Source organism: Mycteria americana, chromosome 4 (genome assembly GCF_035582795.1).
Source record: "Mycteria americana isolate JAX WOST 10 ecotype Jacksonville Zoo and Gardens chromosome 4, USCA_MyAme_1.0, whole genome shotgun sequence".
Classification (NCBI taxonomy): domain Eukaryota; kingdom Metazoa; phylum Chordata; class Aves; order Ciconiiformes; family Ciconiidae; genus Mycteria; species Mycteria americana.
In genome coordinates, this window is record NC_134368.1 from 13,374,514 (window position 1) to 13,396,396 (window position 21,883).

General features: G+C 39.3%; 1 protein-coding gene across 9 annotated transcripts in view; it reads right to left on the minus strand.

Moving 5' to 3' along the window:
* Positions 1 to 21,883, minus strand: part of SORCS2 (sortilin related VPS10 domain containing receptor 2) — a 645,075-nt gene that overhangs the window by 83,146 nt on the left and 540,046 nt on the right. For all 9 annotated transcript variants that reach the window (XR_012775470.1, XR_012775469.1, XR_012775468.1 and 6 more), the window contains exons 6-9: positions 21,368 to 21,432; positions 19,088 to 19,206; positions 14,894 to 14,983; positions 2,125 to 2,304 (exon numbers count right to left, since the gene is read on the minus strand). Coding sequence is in view for 5 of the 9 variants with exons in the window: in XM_075499712.1 (XP_075355827.1) it covers positions 2,125 to 2,304; positions 14,894 to 14,983; positions 19,088 to 19,206; positions 21,368 to 21,432 (454 nt within the window). In the remaining 4 variants the exon portion in view is untranslated. The remainder of the gene's footprint in view (positions 1 to 2,124; positions 2,305 to 14,893; positions 14,984 to 19,087; positions 19,207 to 21,367; positions 21,433 to 21,883) is intronic.

The following is a 21,883-nucleotide window of genomic DNA, read 5'->3' on the forward strand; positions in this document are numbered from 1 at the left end:
AGTCACAAATTTCAAGGGCATGCTCCTTTTGGACAGTCACTTAATACTTTACCTTTCTTTTTCTTTCCTTCTTTGTACAAGTATTTGGGAATTATTCCCCTTTCACACACGCAACATGAAAAGAAATATGGTACAAAAAAAAGAGATAAAGCATATAAAAGAAAATGAATGCAGACAGGTAGAAACCTATGAAAGATTTTATAGCAGATGTGCAAGTAAAAGATGAAGTGAGGTCAGCAGAAGATAACGAAGATGAACAGTGCAAATTTTAAGGAGAATTATGCAGTGGTGGAAAGAGAAATTGTCAACCATTGAGGACTGTCTCTGTGTTGCACTGAAGATTCTTCTTCCCAAGATGGGATACTTGCATTAAAATGCCCAGAGAGAAAACCCAGACAAGACGAAAAAAATCCCATCCTCGAGGACTGCATATATGTTATATTTAGGAGCTATTTTGTACTGTGTAAATAATCCACACATTACTTGTAGGTACAAGTGCTTGATCACATTCTAGTAAAGAACAAGAACACTAATTATTTATCATACAAGCTATCCGGAAGCTGTAGGCTTTCTTATTGTAAGCAAGTAAAAGTGTTCTCCTATAATGCAATTCTATTCCAAAAATAGCCCTAAAAAATTGAATTGTATGGCTCCATGTGAGTTGTCTTTCAATTAATCTTTATCATGTGCACATTTTCTGTTTAATGCAACCCTACAAATTAATCCAGCACTCACAATAATCTAGGATCTCTCTCTTGTGCATTATCAAATATGCCCTCAGTAACATTGTGAAATTCTGAAATAATCAGTGAAACTGAATTAAGTAAATAACTCTTGTAGACAAAAGGACAGCCAGGGGTGGCATCTCTGTACAACTTATCTGAAATTACATGCTACAGGTGACGCAGGGAGAAGAGATTGCACCTGACTCCCTTTTAGCTTTGCCTCCTGCAGGAGTGACCTGCAGCAGAGAGCTGCAAACTAATGCTCTCAATAAATCACCCCATGGGAATGTGGCTACACACAATGCCCAGCTTCACTTATTAAGAAGCCTCTTTTCTAAAAAGGTAGAGTCTAGAAAATAATCATTGGTAATGATACACCTTTTTGTTTTACTACACTCATTTGGAAAGAAAAAGCTAAACAAAGATGGAGGAGATAAGGGGGAAAACCAATCCTTTTCCCCCACCAAGAGTCTATTTACAGCCATTTAACAGCTCTGTAAGTGTATGACTCGTACCCTGAATTACTACAAACCTTTTCTCGAGAAGTCTGGTGCACTTATAAAGATTTATTTTTTTTTTAACTAACACCAGGCAGATTAGAGAGTAACTGTGGCCAAACTGTGTCAGAGCAAAGGTCCATTAGTTTAAAATCCTGTGCTATGTGCTACAAGAAAGAACAGAACCAGAGCAAATACACACCTTATAACATTTAAATGTTATCATTAACAGGAACGGATAACAGTTTGTGCTACTCTTCCAAAACACTATATTCTTCAGTCTTTTCTTTTGCCAAGTACGCTGATGTTAAAATCCAAGATAGATTTGTTTACAGGAGAGTTTGTCTCATAGCAAATGCTGTTGGCACAAGACACCTACTGAAAGCAAGTGGATTTGCTGTCCAATATCTAATTTTGTTGGTTCTTCGCTTGTCAGAGCTGACATAACCTAGCACAAGGCTCTCAGGATTACTATTTAAGACCCTGCTGGCTCAAAGATGTCCTGCTCTAAGTCAGGAAGTGTAGCACTGAGTCATCTAGAAGAAAAAAGCTGTAGTAGGCAGCTGCATAACTTCTTACTTCAATAATAAATTGTGCTGCCAGCTTCACTTTTCAATATCTTAAAAAAAAAAAACCCCAAAACACCTCAGCCAGTTCTGGTTTCGCACATCCATGGAACCCCATATAAAGAATCTGGTTCTTAGAGTGCACAGCACATAAGCAAGGCAAAAGGGAAACATGTAAGTAGTAATGATGCGGTATCAATAAGAAAGAAATCCTAGTCTTTTTATGTTAAAGATAACTGTGAAAACATAGTAATGTAAAATTAATTATATTCAATCGAAATAAAGAAAATTAAAACTCCACCCAGACTACACACACTGGAAGAGATAAAGACCTACCTCCAGAATATCTATCAGGACATTCTCTTCTGGCTGCTTTGTGCTCCGGACGTTCTCCAGCAGGATAGAGTAGTAAACACCTTGCGGGTCAGACTGGTACAGGTTGTACGTGTCTGTCTGGTACCACTCCTGGACAGCCACAAACACCTGGTTTTCATCTGTACTGATTATCTGTAAATCCTGTAGAAAAATAAGATTCAGAATGACTAATTTTCCCATAATTTCTATTTTACAAACAATAAGCTGGCCAGGAGAGTTGAATAGGGGGAGGGGGGAAGTACATCTGAAAGGTCGGTGACAGTAATATCTCAACACAGTACTAATCAGCATGCTGTATCCCACCACTCCGAGGTGGTCAGTCACTGTCTTCTGGCTCCAGGTTATCAGAGTGCAAACCAGCTTAGTAAAGACCAAAAACCATGAACGTGCAAAAGCTGTGATCTGCTTTGGCTTTTGTGGGAAATGACTTCTTGAAAAGAAGGAAAAAAAGGAAAGGGGGGGGGGGGAAGTAAATTATTTTCCAAGATCTGGATGAGAGTCAAGGAAAGACTGAAACAATGTAAACAAAGCTATTCTAAAAAATAATCCTCAGGTACCTAGAGAATTAAGAACTATTTTGTCCAGGGTAAAGCATAACATAGCACAAAGAGGATCAGATATAATTTACAGCAGTTACACATCGGAAGTAGTACATATCATGCACACAGCTCATATATATTATAGCACATAATGCTAATCTATCTATCTATGTAGTCAGATCCACTTAAATATCCAACAGTAATAACATGAGAGTCAACATTCTGCATTCATTTCTCAAGAATTTCAGGCGTGGATATTGCAACAGCTTGCTTTCAGTTTTCCCAGCTTCTTCAGTCCAAACTTCTCAGACAAAAAATGCACAGCTGGGGAAAATAATTTAACACTAATATTAAACAGAAGAAATAAATCAGGAACTAGCAACACTGAACTAAGCTTAGCAAACAGAGAAAAAAGGACATGAGTTTGCAATAGGATATGGCAGCATAAAGGCAGATGTTGGGGCTGCATATGAAATGACATCTAGTCACAGAGAGTGAAAGCTTGTAAACTCTTTATGACCTTGGTACTTAACTGAGAAACTGTATACAGTTCTGGTTACCTTATTACTGGAAAAATAACTAAGGCAATGAAGTGAATATGAAACAAAGCTACCAAACTGTCAAGAGAATATGAGTTTGGGGAAGATTGGCTTAAAAAAAAAAATAAAAAATATATATTTCAAGAAAACAACTTTGTAGAACTCTAAGAGAGAAATAAAACAAATTCTATAAGAATCCAGTGAAGACTGAAGAAAATGTGAGTAACACTGAGAGACACCGAAGACTTGGCGAAGCATGGCAGTCACGCTTTAGGCAACATGCGTGATGCAATTGAGGCACTTAGATTTAAGAAAAGACATTAACAAAAACAAAATGAATACACTGGAAAGGTTTTTAATATGAACAAAAGATGGTTATTAAATAACTAATCATTTAGTTAAATTTAAAGTGTTTTTACATATCTGACACATCTCAACACAAAAGAACCTAAGTGAAGCTTCCTATCAATGACAGCTCAATGCTGTTTTCAAAGACTTTCTTGTTGAACTGTGGTCTAAAGTAGATTTTTTGTTTAGCATCCCATTAATAGATCTCTTTTCTTGTGTTCTCAATAATTACTCAGAAGCAGACAGTCTGCCAGAACTTTAATTCTTTCCATCTGAGTACGAAATAGTAACTGTTCTTGACACAGAAATGAGAGCAAAACACAGCAACTGATCCCAACAGGCTTTAAAAAGCCTCTTACATGCACAGAATGCTTCACCTCCTGCCTTAAATATATGGCTGGGTAGCCCACATTACAGAACATCTAATACTGAATTCACCTTTTCTTTTGCAGTGGGAGAAAAGCCCCCATGATTATCCATTAAATAAGGATGGAAGTGAAGCAAGGAGTAAAGAAACAGCTCTTTTTGTCACATGAAAGCCTCTAGAAAATCCTCCTGTGATGCCAGGAGCTTTGAGAAAAAATATCATCGACATTATTACAATAAAACATTTGTACAGTGCCGTTAACAAACACAAAACTCCAGTGACGGCAGGGAAGGCGCTTCCCTTGGCCCACGCGCTGGCGGGCGGCAGCGGTTGTACGGGCGGTGGTGGCAGAGGCGAGAGCTGGGCGGACGGGCACAGTCGTGGTTCTCCTGTCTCAGGGTGGGGTAGGAGCTGCTGAGCCAGCAGAAGCAGCGCACAAAGAGCCAAAACGCACGGTGCAGAAGGACAGGAGGACTAATTTAGGGCAGACTGGAGGGATCCGGTGAAAGAAAGAGGGGTTGGAGTGGAGAAGTTTACTGCAACAAAGAAGAGCTTACTTTCGGCAGCGACTGTTACCAAGAAAGAGGTTTGTACACGCAGACTGTTGGATGTCAGTTTTTTTCTGAGGCAAGACCTTAACAGATCCTGGTTTTAGCAAGAGAAATTGCCCTTCCGCTGCCTTGAACTTTGTTCCTTCCATTCAGAATTTACGCCTTCAGATTTCCAGGTCAGCCTTACCGCTATTTTCCTTTCACAGTGATTTCTTTTCCCTCAAGAAGCAAACCAGTCCTTCAGTTATACTACCTCGCAATAATCCTGCACAACACTTTCTGCCCAGTCATGATATAATCTTCTGGGAAAATTAATCGACCCAGTAAGGAAAACTGCAAATTTCATGCCAGATTCTTAAATGTATCTTTTACAATCCTGGATGACACTGACTGCTGAAAATCTAACTAAAACAAAGCTAAACTGGCATGTCACTCTTGCACTATTCCTATCCTGGAAAGCTGAATTTAAAACGAGGAAGAAGAACTTGATTGACAAAGACAGAGGCTGGGTCTTCAGTGTGCCAAGTCCAACCCTTCAGCCCAGCTACCCACTGATGACAAGCACGTGAAGATGAAGATGGGATGTCAGCAAATATTGCTAGACAGAACTTACTGTCACTAAAGAGTTAACTAGTAAGGACATCTGAGAAAGAAGAAATATCTAGAGTGAGGGAATGCAATTTTTTATTGCTTTATCTAATTCATGGCCACAGATACTACCTTAGGCTGTAATCTCAGCAGATCCTATAAGGAGAGCATTTATTCTTTCATGATTTCATGCTTGGACTACTGCAATTGCCTTCTTGCTGGACCTCCTGCTTTCTCTCTCCACATTCCGCAGGCTACTTAATGTCCTACTGATCATCTAGTTTTTCTGTAATTATGCTATTCACATGTGATTTATTCAAATTCATTTATGAAGATCTTCTTTACTGATGTTAGAGACCTTCAGGATTTGGAACATTCCTTATTGTCCCTACTCAGATTTTTGTTTATCTCCAGGCTGCTTTTTTGTATACATTCAGTATTTGAGCTCTTGTGCTTTCTTTTCATTTTCATGCTCCAGTAAGAGAGTCTGTGCACTTTCAGGTGTCCCAAGGCAGAATCATTTTCCAGATCTGCCATAGCAACCATGTTTCCTCTGTGGCATGCCCATTCCTCCTTGGGCATGGAAAGGACATCCTTTCTCTCATCTCTACTACTTTACGTTTGCTCTATCCAGTCTGCCATGTCTGCTCTGTTCCATGTCTTGCTGACCCAAGCATCCATGCTTTTGCCATTCTCACTTCTCTCTCTCTTTTTTGTTTTTGCAAAGCTCGCCAATGGCAATTTGTATCAACAATAGACAATTCACAAATAACATTTACTTTATCTCATCTTCTTAGGTTGTAAGCTTTTGTACAGTTCTGAGATGCTACTAGCTGTATTGTCCAAAACTCCTTTTTTTAACTTCTCAAACCCCATGAGATTTCTCTGTTTTGTTTGCCAAGGTGCTTCTTGTGCACTATATTCTGTGAATTCCTTTGTCACAATGTTTCCTTCATCCTCCTCTCTTTACTGGGTAATGTTATACCACACTAAGCACACATGTCTGTGTTTCATCACGAAAAATCTGTGGAACCACTCATAGGTTCAAGACAGTGGACCAACCCAGGGCCAGGGCCAGGTCTACCTATAGGTGCAACCGAAGAAGCCTGCAAAGTGCTCTAAAATCCACTATGCAATCAAGTCCAGGGGGTAATTTCTCTATAGGTGGATGAGAGTAGACAGACAACAGCCTTCAAATAATGTGAACAGGCACCCCAAGGAAAAGGGAATAAACTTCTAAGTCTACTTGGAGTTAAATACTGGGTATAAATCGCAGCAAAGGAGATTTAGGTTAGACATCAGAATATCCTTCTATAGTAGGGCCTGGTCATACACACCAAGGATAAAATGCTTCGGGAGGTAAAGTAGCCTGCATCCTTGGGAGTTGTTAAGAGTAGATGAGACAAATATCTGTCAGGACTGGTTTAGGCAGATGACCATGCTTTGGAAAAGGACCTCTTGAGATCCTTTCCATGTCTATTGTCTATGATTCTGTGAAAACAGGGGATAATAAAAACACACCTTATTGAGATTACTTGAAATGTTACACATACAAATAGAAATATCAGTAAAAAGACAGGATTTGTTTTTTGGTTTTTGTTTGTTTTTTTTTTTTTTTTTTTTTATTCAAGAGCTATAATTTCTTACCTATGCTTAAAAAAGTAAACAATTTGCAGACAAATACGAATTTCAACATGACCATAGAATCAGAATTAAGGGCAGCTGGAAATCTGTTGAATTAGAGTTACTTTTCTACGAAAATGCTAGATGAACCCTGAAAGTCATCAAAGACTACATAGTTAAAAACTGGTATGATTAAACAAGGCATCCAGTGACAGGTCATACCACTGCATGCCTAGCCAGCTCTCTCAGGGACTTGCAAGCTGCTATGTTTGTACCTTACGTCAGTAGCAGAGAACACAATTGTTCAGATAAACATAAAGACAGTTTCAAAGTGGTACTAGAAATAATTAGACATGTATAGAAGGCCAAATTGTGCCAAAAGATGAGCACCACTTCAAAGAAACTTCCTATCACATGGACAGACCTGGTCTATTAAACAAAATAAACGAGTCTGAAACAATTAGACATGTGCAGAAGGCCAAATTGTGCCAAAAGATGAGCACCACTTCAAAGAAACTTTGTATCACATGGACAGACCTGGTCTATTAAACAAAATAAATGAGTCTGAGGGTGTACGCGTGACGTTGAAAGAACGGTGCATGTTCAGCCATGCAATGGAGAGCAAGCACCCAAGAACTCTTCCACCAAGTACAGAGTAACGATCAAATATTACTTCTTAAAAACATCCACACTGCTTGAGAACTATTTTTTTACTTTTAACACAGAGATACCAAATTGATCAGTCTATGTTTTTCCAAAACTATCTGCTTTTAATGCAGTTGAGTCTGTTTTCACATAAGGATGAATGAACACCAAATCAAAAACCAGTCAAGAAGCCCAAAAGCATTAAACAATTAAGAGAGTTGAGTTTTGGGGGAGCCGAGGATAGATGCATTGTTTTCACTGTATACAGCCCCATACCATCTACGTTTAGTAACTCACCATCCTGTAAGTCTGCTAATACTTTATAGAATTTTATATTCAAGAAATGCTCAATATGGTTTACTATATTACTAACTGTGATAAGAAACCCTACGACATAAATAAATACAATTACACCCCGAAGACAGAAGGATATGCAAGATGACAAGGATCATACAGCAAGCCAGTGCTCCTTTGTGTAGTAAAACGTGCCGATGACATAGGAAATATCATTAAGTGAAAACACTGCAGGCAATGTTCAGCATAGCCGGTATAATGCTACGCAGGCAGGACTGTGGCACTTTTGTCAATAAGGCAAATAAAAAAGAAGCTCAGAATTCCTGTTTTTCAAATCTTACCATTTTCAGTCCAGTGTCAGAATTTTGCCCCTCTGCAATCTTTTAATGCTGTGGTTGGGCAATACCAATTAACCTGAAGCAAGTGATAAATTAAACAGACAATCACGAGGAGTAAATGTTTCAGAAGCGCAACAGATGGAAGCACTCAAGGCTGCACAGTCTCGGCCTTGACCTCCAGTTGCACCACATTTACACCCCTGTAATCTCTTAAGTACAATCAAGGTAACTGGATGGCACATATCCCAGAGATAATCTCCCTAATCTTCCTTGCCTGGCCGAGTAAAACGGTGCAAGGAGAGAAATCAATAAGAAGTTACACTGTGAAGAAAAGAACAGTTCCTTGGATCCGCCTCAGATGGATTTGGATTTGTACGACTGGGGAGCCAGACAGCTGCTACAGCTCAGGTTCACTGGCGAGTGCTGTGACACTGCCCGGAATACTTCTATTGCATCAAATGCCACTGCTACCTGCATTTCTATTTTGTTTCCCTTTATTCTTTGTTCAAGAGCCACTCCAGTGGACTTTCAGAAGGATGGAGCAGTAGTCCTGCTGCAGCTGCAAACCGCTCTTCTGCCTCGCACAGAGGAACAACCTCAGCCTAAGCGTCCCCCAGTGACGGACAGCAGAGGTGGAGAAGGGGCCACCCAGGCAGAGAAACCATTCTTGGGAGACTCAGAGCCTTGCTAAATGAGCTCTCCCAGCCTCCGTACTTCGTAATCCAACCATCGCGCAGCCAGAGCCTCAAGAGAACTTTGGCTGCTGACAAAAGGGCTGCAGGAATCTTTCCTGCCATTTCTGCTGTTAATGAACAGACCCATTTAAGGAATCCTTGAAAAAGTTATGGTAAGAGGGAGCTTGACAGAGAGGGGAATACATGCTTCAAAAGATTAATGGCTATTTGGGGATAAAGAGTAACATTGCTCAAAATATTTTACTCTTGATAGTGTTATATCTATTATTGGATGATACAGACAAGTCTGGAAGAAAACCTGTGGTTAAAATAGTGATGTATATCTCAGACTGAGGCAAGGAAGAGGTGGGCCTGTTTCGAGCCCCTCAGAAGGGCACTAGGGCATAACCAAATAAAAAGAATATATGGAGTTGGTAAAAGGCATATATAGGAGATTCATATTACCATGAATACTTTAAAGACTTTAACTTATTTCTAGGGCAATAGGGTTTTTTTCTTCTTTCATTTTTGTTTCTTTTTCCCCTGTACTCTCTTTTATCTTGGTTACCTGAAAAATTTACGTTATTGCCTATTTCACAAGATTGAAAAGACATACAGAGATCAAAATACATGGAAGAAGCTTCTTCTACACTATATCTTTTCAGAACTAAACTTTCTGAATTGCAGTAGGACATAACATACAACAGAGCTCTTGCATTATTAAGATTTTGTAGCTGGCATGAACAAATGCAGAATCAGTGAATGCCTTGTATCAGTTCATAAAAGGAGATCATTATCAATGGAGTTTATTTACCAGAGGTGGGAAGGGGACTCAGAATAATTAAATTCTTCCAAATTGCAACAGTAAAACTACCATGATTTGTTGCAGATTCCTTGGTTTGGTCAGCAATTTTGTTAACAAATTTTTTGCTTGAACTGTCAGAAAGAACGAGTTCCCAGTTTTATTGTATGTCACATTACAGCATGACTCAAAATCCCAAATAAGGACCAGAACCCAATGTACTCCTCCACACCACACTTCTCCAGGCAAGGGCAACCAGAGCTGCAGGAAGTTTTATGGAATACAGGTGTGACGACTCTCCGGATGGGGCTGCAGCCTGCACCCCCCGGCAGCCCTGCTCTCCCGGCGGCACCGGCTGAACCCCTGCTCCAGGCTGGAAACAGCCCAAGGGGGATCACTGGATCTCCCTGGCTCTCACTAGATCTCCCTGGAACACACCTGCCTGCCTAGCCAGCCATCTCACAACACAAATGCAATCCTGCTGCTCTTGGCTTGGCTTTGGCATTCATTTCCTACGACTTACTCCTGATCTAGCTTTAGCAGCAGAGAATAAGCAATCTTGGTAAAATGGAATAGAGTATAAAAGCCAATTCAGTTTTAAAACAATCGCTCCAAATTTCCTCTTCTGTTTCAGGGAGCCTACAGGCAGTCTTTGATATGGTCTCACCAACCCTTGCTACCACTCTGCCTGGCAGCAGCCGGCACTTGACTCCTTGTCAAATGCAGGAGACAGCTGTGTCATTCAACGGAGTGTCAGGATCAAAAATGCTACTAAAAAAAAAAAAATAAATCCCTCAACAGCAGGCAAAAAAGCTAAAAAAATAAAATAAATCTGAATTCTGTTCGTTAGATGGCTCCCAACGGTTCTGCTCTCTGTACATATACAAAGCTCTGGTGTGTTACAAAAAGGTGATCCAAGTGGCACTGTGGAGCTGGAGCCTAGAAACTTAGTGCATGTGGAGCTTGCCTGGAAGCTGCTTTTAGCAGCCTTGGATTCACAAGTAGGAGGCCTTCAGATATGTCCAAATACAAACCTTTATCCTTTTCTACATTCCTCTTTGGGGGTACATTTGGACAAATACAGACACAAATGCAAATACAAACAATATAAAGCAACTGAATCATTTTTTTGCAGATTTTCAACCTCTTCATATCGAAAGGAAAACGAGACATCGATAACATTTTGTAATTACTCAGTCTGAAAATGTTCATTCTATCTTCACATATAAAATCACCATGAAACACATCTGTGCTGCAAAAGAATAATATCTGAACAGCCAGCACTATTCCCTGAGGCTGGAGCCTGGTTTTCCAGCACAGCTTTCCTAATGTTGTTAGACACATCCCTGACCAGCCCGCATTATCTTCTGACTCGGCTGCAGTTTTCCTTCCTTGTACACAATCACTGCTCAAAACTCTGGCCAGACATGAAGCACTTTACAGGGACCACTTGGAAAGAGATTTTTTTAAAGCCTCATTCAATTATTTTCAGAAAAATGAAATATAAGTTATTTCAGACCCGCTTCATCTCCTGGTTAGGCAGAATCTAATACTTAAAAAACCCTGAAACGCAGTGCTTTCAAAAGCTATTGTTTTAAATCAAACTTAAAAACCAAATCCTTTGTAAATTCTTCCATTGTGTTTATCTCCTACCGCCATAAAAGTAGCAACTCCACAGTCACGTGTTCTAGATGTACTCTTAATGTGCCAGTGTCTTTGCCGATATCCTGCTGCTTTGCAAAATTTCATCAGTAATTTGTTCGTATGAATCTCTTCCCTTGTGTTCAAACTGGATTGGAAGATACATTTCTACTGCATTCTGATGATTTTCACTGAAATATGGTGTGATGAAAAATTTCAGAGCTGTGTTCTTATTTACTACAGTATGTAAAATTTCTGTAATGTGAAGGTACCAAATCACTTCAAAAAAATGTATCTTTTACAGAAGAGGTTAAAATCTCTCACATTCACCACTCTTCTAATGGATGTCTGGCTTCCAGGCCCTCTTAGTGAAATTTTCAGCTCTGTTGTGTGCAGATACCCAAGAAACTTCTCTTGGAGGCATCATCAAAATGCTAAAGAGATACAGTTTATTTCGTTCCACTCATCGGGTACTGCCTGAACTAGGAAGAACACAAAAACATCCCTTTCCAAATGACACAGTCATCCTGTTCCTAGCTTGCTATTGACTCTATCCAAAATGAAACCATTAACTTCTAATTTATTTATTCAGTCAAGCCTGGAGTTAATCTGCTTAGCAAGAGGGGAAAAAAAAAAAAAAGACAAATAAACAAAACCCATATTTTCCAAGACAAAGAATTCAGCATGCAGCACTATTTCAGACAATCCAGACTACATATGACAGAAATACTAGTGAGTTATGACTGACACTTTTCGAGTATGTCAGAAATGCACTCAGTAAGAGCATATGGCCAGTAAACTAAGCACCCTTTGCAGATTAATGGATTTTAAGGCTAAAAGTGATGATTAGATCCCTTAGATCACTCTCTGCTATCTTTCCAACCAGAGAATTTCCAAGAATTATTTCTGCGTGTTTTATAAGATGCACGAGGAGCAAGTAACTTCTGTATGGTTAGAGCAGATCTCCCAGAAAGGCACTCAGTTATGATTTGAAAACTTCAAAACCTACAATAGCTGTCCCTTTCCTTGGCACTTTGTCAAATACATAATCACCAATACCATTAAGAAGTTGAGCTCAGTTTCTAATTTGAATGCGTCTGGATTCAGCTGCAGGCTATGGTGAGTCTTTCTCTACTAAAGCGCTTTTAAGACTTCGTATTTTCTCTCCATAAGGAGGCTTCTTCACTACAATCAAGTTGCCTCTTGATCTGCCTTTTTGAAAAACAAATTACACTTTTTTCAGGGTTATTTTTCAATGAGATTGCTGCACTGATCTTGTTTATGGCGTGGTCCCGCAAACACAACACACGCCATAGTGGATTGCAGAAGAGTAGTAGAAATAAATGACTGGGGAGGACTTCTTAAACTGGTTTTGCTGCCAAGGAAAGCTCCATGGAACAGAGATCTAGGTCACCCACCATGTGCTGTGTCTCCAGCCCCCCCATAACATTTGCTGCTCTTCACAACTGCTGCAAGCTCACCTATTACAAACGTGGATGCCTACAAGACACTAGTCTCATACAGCTCTTGAGTTCTGACAACCTCCACCCATTTATCGAGATGTGTCAGACAGCTAGATCTGAACCCACATAACATGCCTTTTATTAATATAGTGTACTGCAATACTGATATTTAAATCAGAGGCACGTGTCATTAAGGAGGTATAGTACGCATCCAACTTTTTTTTAAAAAAATCACTTTCCTGAATGCTTGAGTAATTATCCACACGTGGAATATTACTGTGTATAATCATAAGACTCTGTGCAACTCTTAAAAATTTGAGTTAGTATGTCCGTCTTCTGTGTGACAGCAGTATCAGGAAGGACAAACAGTGCTGCATTGGCCAACTGCAGCAGATTACTGGAAGTGAGAAGGAAACTGCAATGGAAAGGTACAGATTCCTGCACAGGCCATCCAGAAGCAGAAGGAAGAAATGCGCAAGTCTCTCTTACAAGATTTCTGCCCTTTCATTTCACAACAGACGACATTTTCCCACACAAGTTAGCATACTCAACACTTGCACTAATGTGCTGACACTTCTTTAGGAAATTTGCCGCAGGCAAAATATTCGCAACTTGGAGATCTTTACATGATTTAATTTATTGCCAGCTAACACATACTTTTAACTACTGATTTGGGTATTTGAAAAAATACCATAAATAATTAAACATTTAGGGAAACATCCTTCCTCCCCCTTCTCCAGGATCAGCTTAATCAAACACCGCTTCTCCCCCCTTCCTACTCTCAAGTCCCTTGTTACCACCTTGTTTTAACTTGGTTCCTCCCAACTACTTCAGTGAGGCAATGGGCTGTGCAGGAGGTTGGGGTCATCTGTGGAAGGGTTTCTTTCTGCCACTCCTTGCTTATTCTTTGCTTTCCTCCACTGCTCCTCAGCTGTTTTCTTGTGTCCCAGCGTAGGTCACCCATGAGCTGCAGTCCCTTGAGGTGTCCCTGCCCCAGCAGGAGTTGCCCAAGGGCTGCAGTCCCTCCGGGTGTGAACATCTGACATGTTTTAACTTTTTGAACTGGATATTCTCCTCTTGTTTTCCTCATCAAAATTTCCCCAACAAAGTATAAAGGCTACATTGAAGGCCTTAAAAGCACTGAAATAATTATGTGGAAGGTTTGCTATATTTACCTGTCCTTGGCTATACATTTATTGTCAAAACAGATAAATAAATAAATAGCTATTTCCATAGTGCTACTGTGAGCACATCCATAATAATATCTGAGGATTTGATTTGAGGGTTTTGTTAATACGTTGCATATTTAAAACTAGAAGACTACGGACCACCACTTAGATTAAAAAAAAAAAATTCAAAGATGGAAAAAACTTTAAACACATTCTTTGTTTTAGAACAGTAACAACAAAAGAAGGAAAAACATTGTACTCCACTATTCTTCATTAGATGAGCAATGAATTAAACCAGTGCATTTCAAGACATCCAAAAATAACATGTCTTAGTTCTCTACTAAGTGACAGAATCACATAGAATCGCATGAAAAGGCAGGAACCTGAGGAGGTCTCTAGCCTGACCTCCTGCTGGGAGCAGGGTGAGCTGTGAGGCCAGACCAGGTTACTCGGGGCTTTATCCGGCCAGGTCTTTAAAACCTCCAAATCACTTTTCTTCAGGATTGTAGAAGCCTTCTAACTATACATAAAGTTATGAAACACAGTAAGTGCAGCACAAAAATTAAATTGCTTCAGTTAGACCGTATGTAAATATCTGTCTGTGCTTTATTGCTAATTTACTATGCAAATATAGAAACCCTGTCACTATAAAAATATGCTAGACTGAAGGAACCTCTCAACGAGCCTTGCCATTCTGTGAAGTAATTAAAGTTCATATTGGGATTCTTTAATGAAACAGAGCACCATCAACTGGTAAAATTCTCTTATATTACTATTCATGCTTATACCAGAAAGCACCATGTGGAATTAAACTGTAATTGATTCTTGAAAGAACACTCGCTCAATATCATTATATTGCCACTGGGTGTGTAGCACTGCTTCATGGAAGCAAAGCTCTAAAACTATTGCGGTAACTGATGAAAAATAAGTTATCACGTGTTCTTGCCCTCTTTGGTTTATGAGCTACTACATTCCTAGAATAAAAATAGAAACAGTAAGGTAAGAATATACCACAAATGGGATTCAGAAATCCTTACAAGGAGCAATTGTGATCTCAGAATAATGAGGTTTAAAAAAGAAAAGAACAAAACTAGTTTAGGTAGAAAGAGAAGACGGCAAATATATAAATAGAAAAATGTGTATACTTACTTTTGGCAATGCGTATTTTGGCAACTTCATCTGTACAAAGCCATTGCGACGGTAAGACACATAATACTTGGTCCGATTTGCTGATGTTGTCTATACAAAGGAAAAACAGAACTCTGATAGTTTATGTTAAATCTAAATAGTCTGCGATAGAAGACTTTTTTTTTCTTTTTAACCTGCAACTGAAATACATAGCTATTACTTTTATTGCATGCGATTAATTTGCAGAGTGTACTCCTAAAAGAATAAATCAAAAGTTGTGACAAAATAGACTCAAACTCTTTTGCTCTCCCCCCCTTTAGGAAGAAAATAGCGATTTACTTCCCTCTTTTGCCATTTCCGCTGTCTTGGGTGATACCCGAGACGTTGGCATTTCACTGTCCCCAGTCCTTATTGATACCTCTGTACTCATTGGCTTCCCACATTTCTGCCCTTTCGTAGAAAGCCTCCAGGTAAGAGGTAGAGAGGAGGTACACTGGCCACGTTCACCAGGTACCTCCAGGGCAAGCGGTACTCCAACTGCGCTACTCAGAGCAGAGCAACAAAGCTAAATAAATCATGCTAACGTTATGTAAAGCATTTGCTATATTTGACTAATATTTTCTATACAGGATAAAACACTTCCCAGTGCAAGATGCTGACATGCCACATGGAAGATAATGATGCAATTCTGAATCCATTGGTGGGTCACATTGAAAGTCAGCAATATGTTCTGAAGACACAATTATATGCTTAAATAGAGAGGTACACATATTTCAACTGCTTGCATGTGTGGAACTGAAGATAGATTAGGCTTTATGTAAAATACTTGGGGGCTTATTAAGATTTTCACTAAAAAAACCCAACAGAATCACGCATTGAAAGGAACACCGCTGCATGACTATTACCCATTAGCCCCTTTCTCCTCTTTGTAATAGCAGATACAGCGGTCATTTTAAGACTTTTACCTTATTCACAAAAAGAAAAAAAACAACCAATGCAAATATTGTTCCGAAGTACCAAAAGGAAGATTCTAAATAAACACCAATGAAAACACTCAACTAACAGCCTCCCTAGGTTTTTCTAGTTAGAAATGTAACACCAAAATCTGTGCTGGTATATGAATCGGCACATTTCCAACTAAGCCTCTTGAGCACCATCAGATGAGATTACCAAAGTTTTTAGCCTTTGGTAAATAATGTTTCCCATTTTTTTTCACGTTCTCCCCCCCCAGAAGATCAGCTAGGTAATGGCTATTCAGTCATTTTCACTAAGTTTATAAAGGGTGGCTGCTTTGCAGGAATGGCCTGGTCAAAAAGAAAATGGAAGAAGTGAAATGAGATGTCCAAAATTTTTCTCTAGTTGATTTCAGATTGTGGAACAGAAGCACAAACAGACGTGTCTTCTTTCTTTGACTTAGGAAACCCATTTAAAATCCTACCCCAATCTCACTGCTTTTCTCCTCAACTTTTGTGTTTAAAAAGGAAACCTGATTTGGAAGACAGCCTATCCTGAAGCATGCAAACCTGACTTGGCTTGGTAAAAATAGAGTTGATGCATGACAGCAGGTCCATCTGCCTGACTATTTTAAAGATATCAAAGTATTTAATACTGTAATCATTTTCACTCTTTCTTTAAAGCAATTTCCTTTTTTTGTGGTAGAAAGAATGTGATGCCCTTTAGGAATGTGATTTGTTAAATGATAGATTAAACCAAAAACCTCACCATTTATTTAATTAGTGTTAAATAGCAGTCTTATCCACCTTTTCATAGCCTTCTTGTTCATTATGCATTTTTTTTGTCACTCATTTTAAATGACTGAAGATGATGCAAGGCAGCAGAGAATTGGAGTTGAAGCAGCTAGTCGCGTCAAGCCTCACTGACATTAAAGGCTGGTCTTTGCTTAAAAACAGTGTTGAAACTTTAATCCTCCTACTAAAATCACCTCTGAAACTATCTGTCAGTGCAAGCTGGAAAAGAAATTAGTATAGAAAGTTCCTGACCTTCATGGATGCTAAAGAAATGGGGTTGAGCTCACACTCTAAGATGGTAAAAATCTGAGATTTGGGCCAGGATTAGCAGCGCAGACCTGCAACACTGATTCACAGCTGCACAGCTCGGGGGATGTGAGCAATGCCAGGGGCAATAAGACAGTCTCAAACTCTTCTCTTCTTTGGGATGATTCTGTCCCATCTTCTTTCTGACAGACATCACCGTGATATTAAGAGGAGTCCCTGGTCTGATTCTAACTCACATAGCAATATTCGAACTTATATAGCAATATTTTAGTCTAGTGATAAAAGAATTTCCACGTGGTTTCAAAAGTATGCTGTTTCTCAGATGTGCAGCTGCTGTGTGGTTTCAGTGGAACAGGTAAGTAGTGTCCTGCATCACACCTCAGGGGTGGCTGCGCTTCAGATGTGACTATAGGATCCCAGAGTCATCTTCTATCCTCCAGTAATATAGATATGGCTAACGGTAAACCAATTTAGCAATAAGAGAGATTTGTATTATATACTGGGATTTACTGCAGATAAGTCTGAAAGGAAAAGACTAGAAATGTTTCCCCTTTATAAGGAATACATGCACACCTCATCTGCTAGCATTGACATGTCTCAAATCTACACAGATTACGTTACCAATGGCATCATTTTGCTAGTAGTAACTGTCTATTACTTTGTGTGTACATTTCCAGGTTGCACTTCCATTTCATGTCTGCCCATGCCTGGCATGAGATAGAACAGCAACAGCTCAAGATACAATTATACAGGATGTCCAGCAAACCAAAATGCTTGAAGAAGAAGCAGCCAGTGTTTTGCTGAGCACAGCAGTCTGGAAGTTCACATGGTGAGAAGCACTTCTCACCGTCTACACACCGTGAAATAGATTTTAGAGTGTGCCTGGGGGGAGCCACAGATAAGAATACCTCTGAGCAAAATGAGTGCCATGAGTGCTAGAACTCAGCTGAAAAATGCCTACTTTAATTCAAAAATTCATTCCCAAATCCATTTTGCTGTTTCTTTGTGGTGCTAAATGTTCTAAGCCACGTGAGCCCTTGAAACTGCTGTGCCAAACAAGAGGAGGACAGATCTTTTGTGTCTCTATTAATTTACAGATCCTTTTGGAAGAAACAGCCACAAGGGGGGAAAGCTGCAAGGAAGCCAATCTGACGTACACTGAGGCAGCGGTGGGAAGACCTAATCATTGCCACAATGTTGCTTCTCTGCAAAAGTCAATAAATAGACAAGCCTTGCAACAAGCAAATCATATCAAAGTAAGGGAAAAATGATAGCCAACCACTGAGGAAAGTACAAGCAACTTCCCTAGCAAAATCTTAAAAAAACAGGGAGGACGTAACTGTTCTTTGAGAAGTTTGCAGCTCTGATAGATTCAAATCAGAACCAGTCCCAAGCACATAAAACGAAATATTCAGGTGTGCCTGAGCTGTACTGGTGCCATAAGGCTGACAGAGTTCCAGCCCAGGTTTCTGCACACAGGTCTTGTAGTTTGGGAATGAAATAACCCCAATGTAATTTAGACCATTGCAAGTTGTAGACATGGCGTTTAGGGACATGGTTTAGTGGTGGACTTGGCAGTATTAGGTTTACGGTTGGACTCGATGATCTTAAGGGTCTTTTCCAACCTATACGATTCTATAATTCTATTCTATGTTGCTCCAAGCTCCCCAGCTATGGCCATTTCACCCTTTCGCTTCCTAAACACAGCCATATACGTTCTTTCCTGGCAAAACCTCTTCAGAGGAGAATCCATATGAAGAAGCTGAGCCATTACTCTGTCAGTGGCTTTCCTTGGATGCTTTTCTCAGGGAACCTTTTTGTGCTATGGAGGTACTGGAAAGGACCCAGAAGAGGTTGTAAGCACAAGAACAAAAGGGTTGCATTTTGCCTAACACACAAGAGTATTTATAAAAAGTAACTTTGAACCACACAATCCACTTGCAAATTTTCATTTAGATAAAGCTAGGTCAGTGATAAATTAAAATCAACCATATAAATAGGCAACTGGTTGCACAAATTAAAGATGCATTGGTTTTTTTCACTGATAAAGGAATGCTTTGTTCCATGTAAAACATCATAAATCATCATTCATACTCTGGAACAGGTTTCTCCATGCTCCTAAATTACAGTGTTGCTGCACTGCTCAAAAATTTTATTTTTGAATTTGAAAATGGGCTGTCTCTCCAGAAAGTGGCAGTACCTGAAGAAATATGTAGTCATCCTGCACAGTCAGGGAATCCCGATCAGTGCCACCAGCAAACTGGACTACCATTGTCTTATCAGAGCAATTTTGAATCTGGCAAGTGATGTAGCGATAACCTAAGGGAAGAGAGACAGAAACATATGACAGGGCTATTAAGGGAAAAAGAAGCAAGCAGTATAGAATGTTATTCATGTAGGGAAAGCCCTGCCTTTCCCAGGTGAGTCAGTTGTGAAATTATTATATTAAACCCACATACAAGTTTTTCAATCTCCAGTGTACTGAGAATATATTAACTGCTTACAGTTCAGATCATTCCCGGGAGGCAGCCTGTTATTATCCAAATTCTGCTGGTCCAGAGAGATTAGGGGTTAGATGAATGAGACAGTCTTGGGTGGGGATAATAGAAGGAGACTCTTCTCTCACTTAACCTATGCACAGAGCCGAATTATTCACTTGGAGAAATGGCAGCCTGACACAACATAACAGCAATCAATAGATCAACCCCAGTATAAAATTGTGATGAGCGAGAAGAGAATCAGATTCCATTTAATAGACAGCATGCAGAATTTTAAAGGCTATTTTCAAAGCTCTGTAGGAAAGTTAAGACACTGTATTAACACACTATTGGAACTGCTCTGTTGGGGCAGGACTTCTATACTCAGAGTTAATACCTTGCTGAAAAAGCCTGGACTGATTTGTACCAGTGGAGGCTACGGCCCCTCTCTTCCTCTCCTGTTAGCAATGGACAAGGAATATCCTCTCTGCCTGGGCTCTTAGAAAAGCATCACTGCATCTTTGATGCAATCTGCTCTTATCAGAGAGACAATAATCATAGCTTATACCACATGTGGCCCAAAGACCTTCTTCTGGATTCAAGTCCTTGTACAGCTCACCCTTCCTCAGAAACTTTTGAGCACAAAGTACTTGAGTGACTTTCCCAAATGCAGTGAGAAAAATGTTATATACACAATCCTGTCTGCAGATCGCTAATTCTCCCCACACTCCAGATAAAGTATGAAAAAGCAACTAATGCACCCCATGCATGTCCTTCATTACTTCTGCAGTGTGATAGGAAATGCATTCCACACTGTATGACTTTCAATTAGAAAAGGCCAAACCAGTATACTAGATACAAATATTTGTTTTAAAATCTGGATCTGTTTAAGAGGCAGCTAGAGTCAATCCAAGTTCTCCTGCTTACGTCCAAATCACCACCACAAGGACATTTGCGCAAGCACAGCAATGGGCCATAGAAAAGTCTTGCAGCTATTCAAAATTCACGACAAGCATTATAGTTCTTCATCAGATAGGTAGTACAGAGATGCTGTTTCCGCTAAAATCAATGGCAATGCTCATACTGACCATAAAGTGCACAAAGTCAGTTTTTTGAGAACCCAGCCAGGAGATATTTCATGAGAGTTTTTCTTTTTCTGCTAAATAAAAAAAAACCTCTTTCCATCCATCTCCTGAAGAATCTTCTTACACTGCCTCTAAACAGAGCAGTGGATGGGGCTGTGTAGGGCTCACCAAGTCTCAGAAATCTCACTGCTAAAAGATTTAGAAACTTTGTCAACCAGATTTTAACACGGTAACTTTGATTTTTTTAATAGGGCTGAAATGAAGAAAAGCTACTGGATCAGGGAAAGTCAAACTGTGCATTCTTTACAACTTATTTTTAAGACTGCACAGGAACTTAGGTGATCTGATTCAAGGAATTAAATTATCTTTCAAGAGTACAATTGGTAACAAGAAACTATATAAGCTTTTGGAATAATGGTGACTCTTCAGTACAGCATCCTGACTACTAATCTGCTTTTTCGTTTATTTTTCTTTTAAAGTCTCAAAGTATACTGGATACTGTAACATGAGGAAATTCTGGGAGATGGTGGTTAGTGCAGTAGGACTGACATATGCAACGATTCACTTTAACAGACACTTACCCAGCACTAACATTGCATTGCTAGTTTTATTTGCAAATCAGGAAAAAATGTTCAGTGTTTAACTGCCAGAATAAATGGCACTATTAATAGACATTTTCAATGGAGCATAGCATCTTGACATCAATTCCTCTTAGAGTGGAAAACAAGTAAATTTTAAATTATACTATATTTTTATATAACAGGACAGCTTTGCTGACTACAGATAAACAGAGAAAGAATCTGACTTGCACAATTTCTCTTCTGACTAGTTTTAAAAGCAATCCAAAAAGTACTCTCTAAAACAAAGAGAAATGATTATACACTAGGGTATCACTTGATAACATTTTCATTTGCATACCTCCACTGGGGTCCTGGATTTCCATATGAACTAAATCAGGGTCTCCGTCAACTCCAGCAACAGCCCTGAGAACATAACATAATCATGTTACGCAGAGCCAGCTACAGAATAATAATTATGTGGATGGAAGAAAAGAGAGGATTTCATACTAATCAGCTTTAACATTCTAGCTGGGAAATTAAAATAAACCCCATTTATAATGTCCTATTACTAACATTTAGATGGAAACTATTTTTTCTGTACTTGACATTGTGTTTTTCTTAAATTTCTTTAGAATCTCTTACTAGAATATGCAAACAAATAGGATCAATTGGAGAAAAGAACAGAAACAGGTATGAAATTGGGAGCAAAACTTCATAACCATAAATTGATATATATAGAGAGATATATAAATACGCACACAGATATGCACACATTCACATACACTGGCAAGCGCTAGAGCATCTTTTTGCAATTACATTTGACATTTGAGACTACAAGGCAGATTTAGTGCTAAAAAAGACTTAGATTCCATTC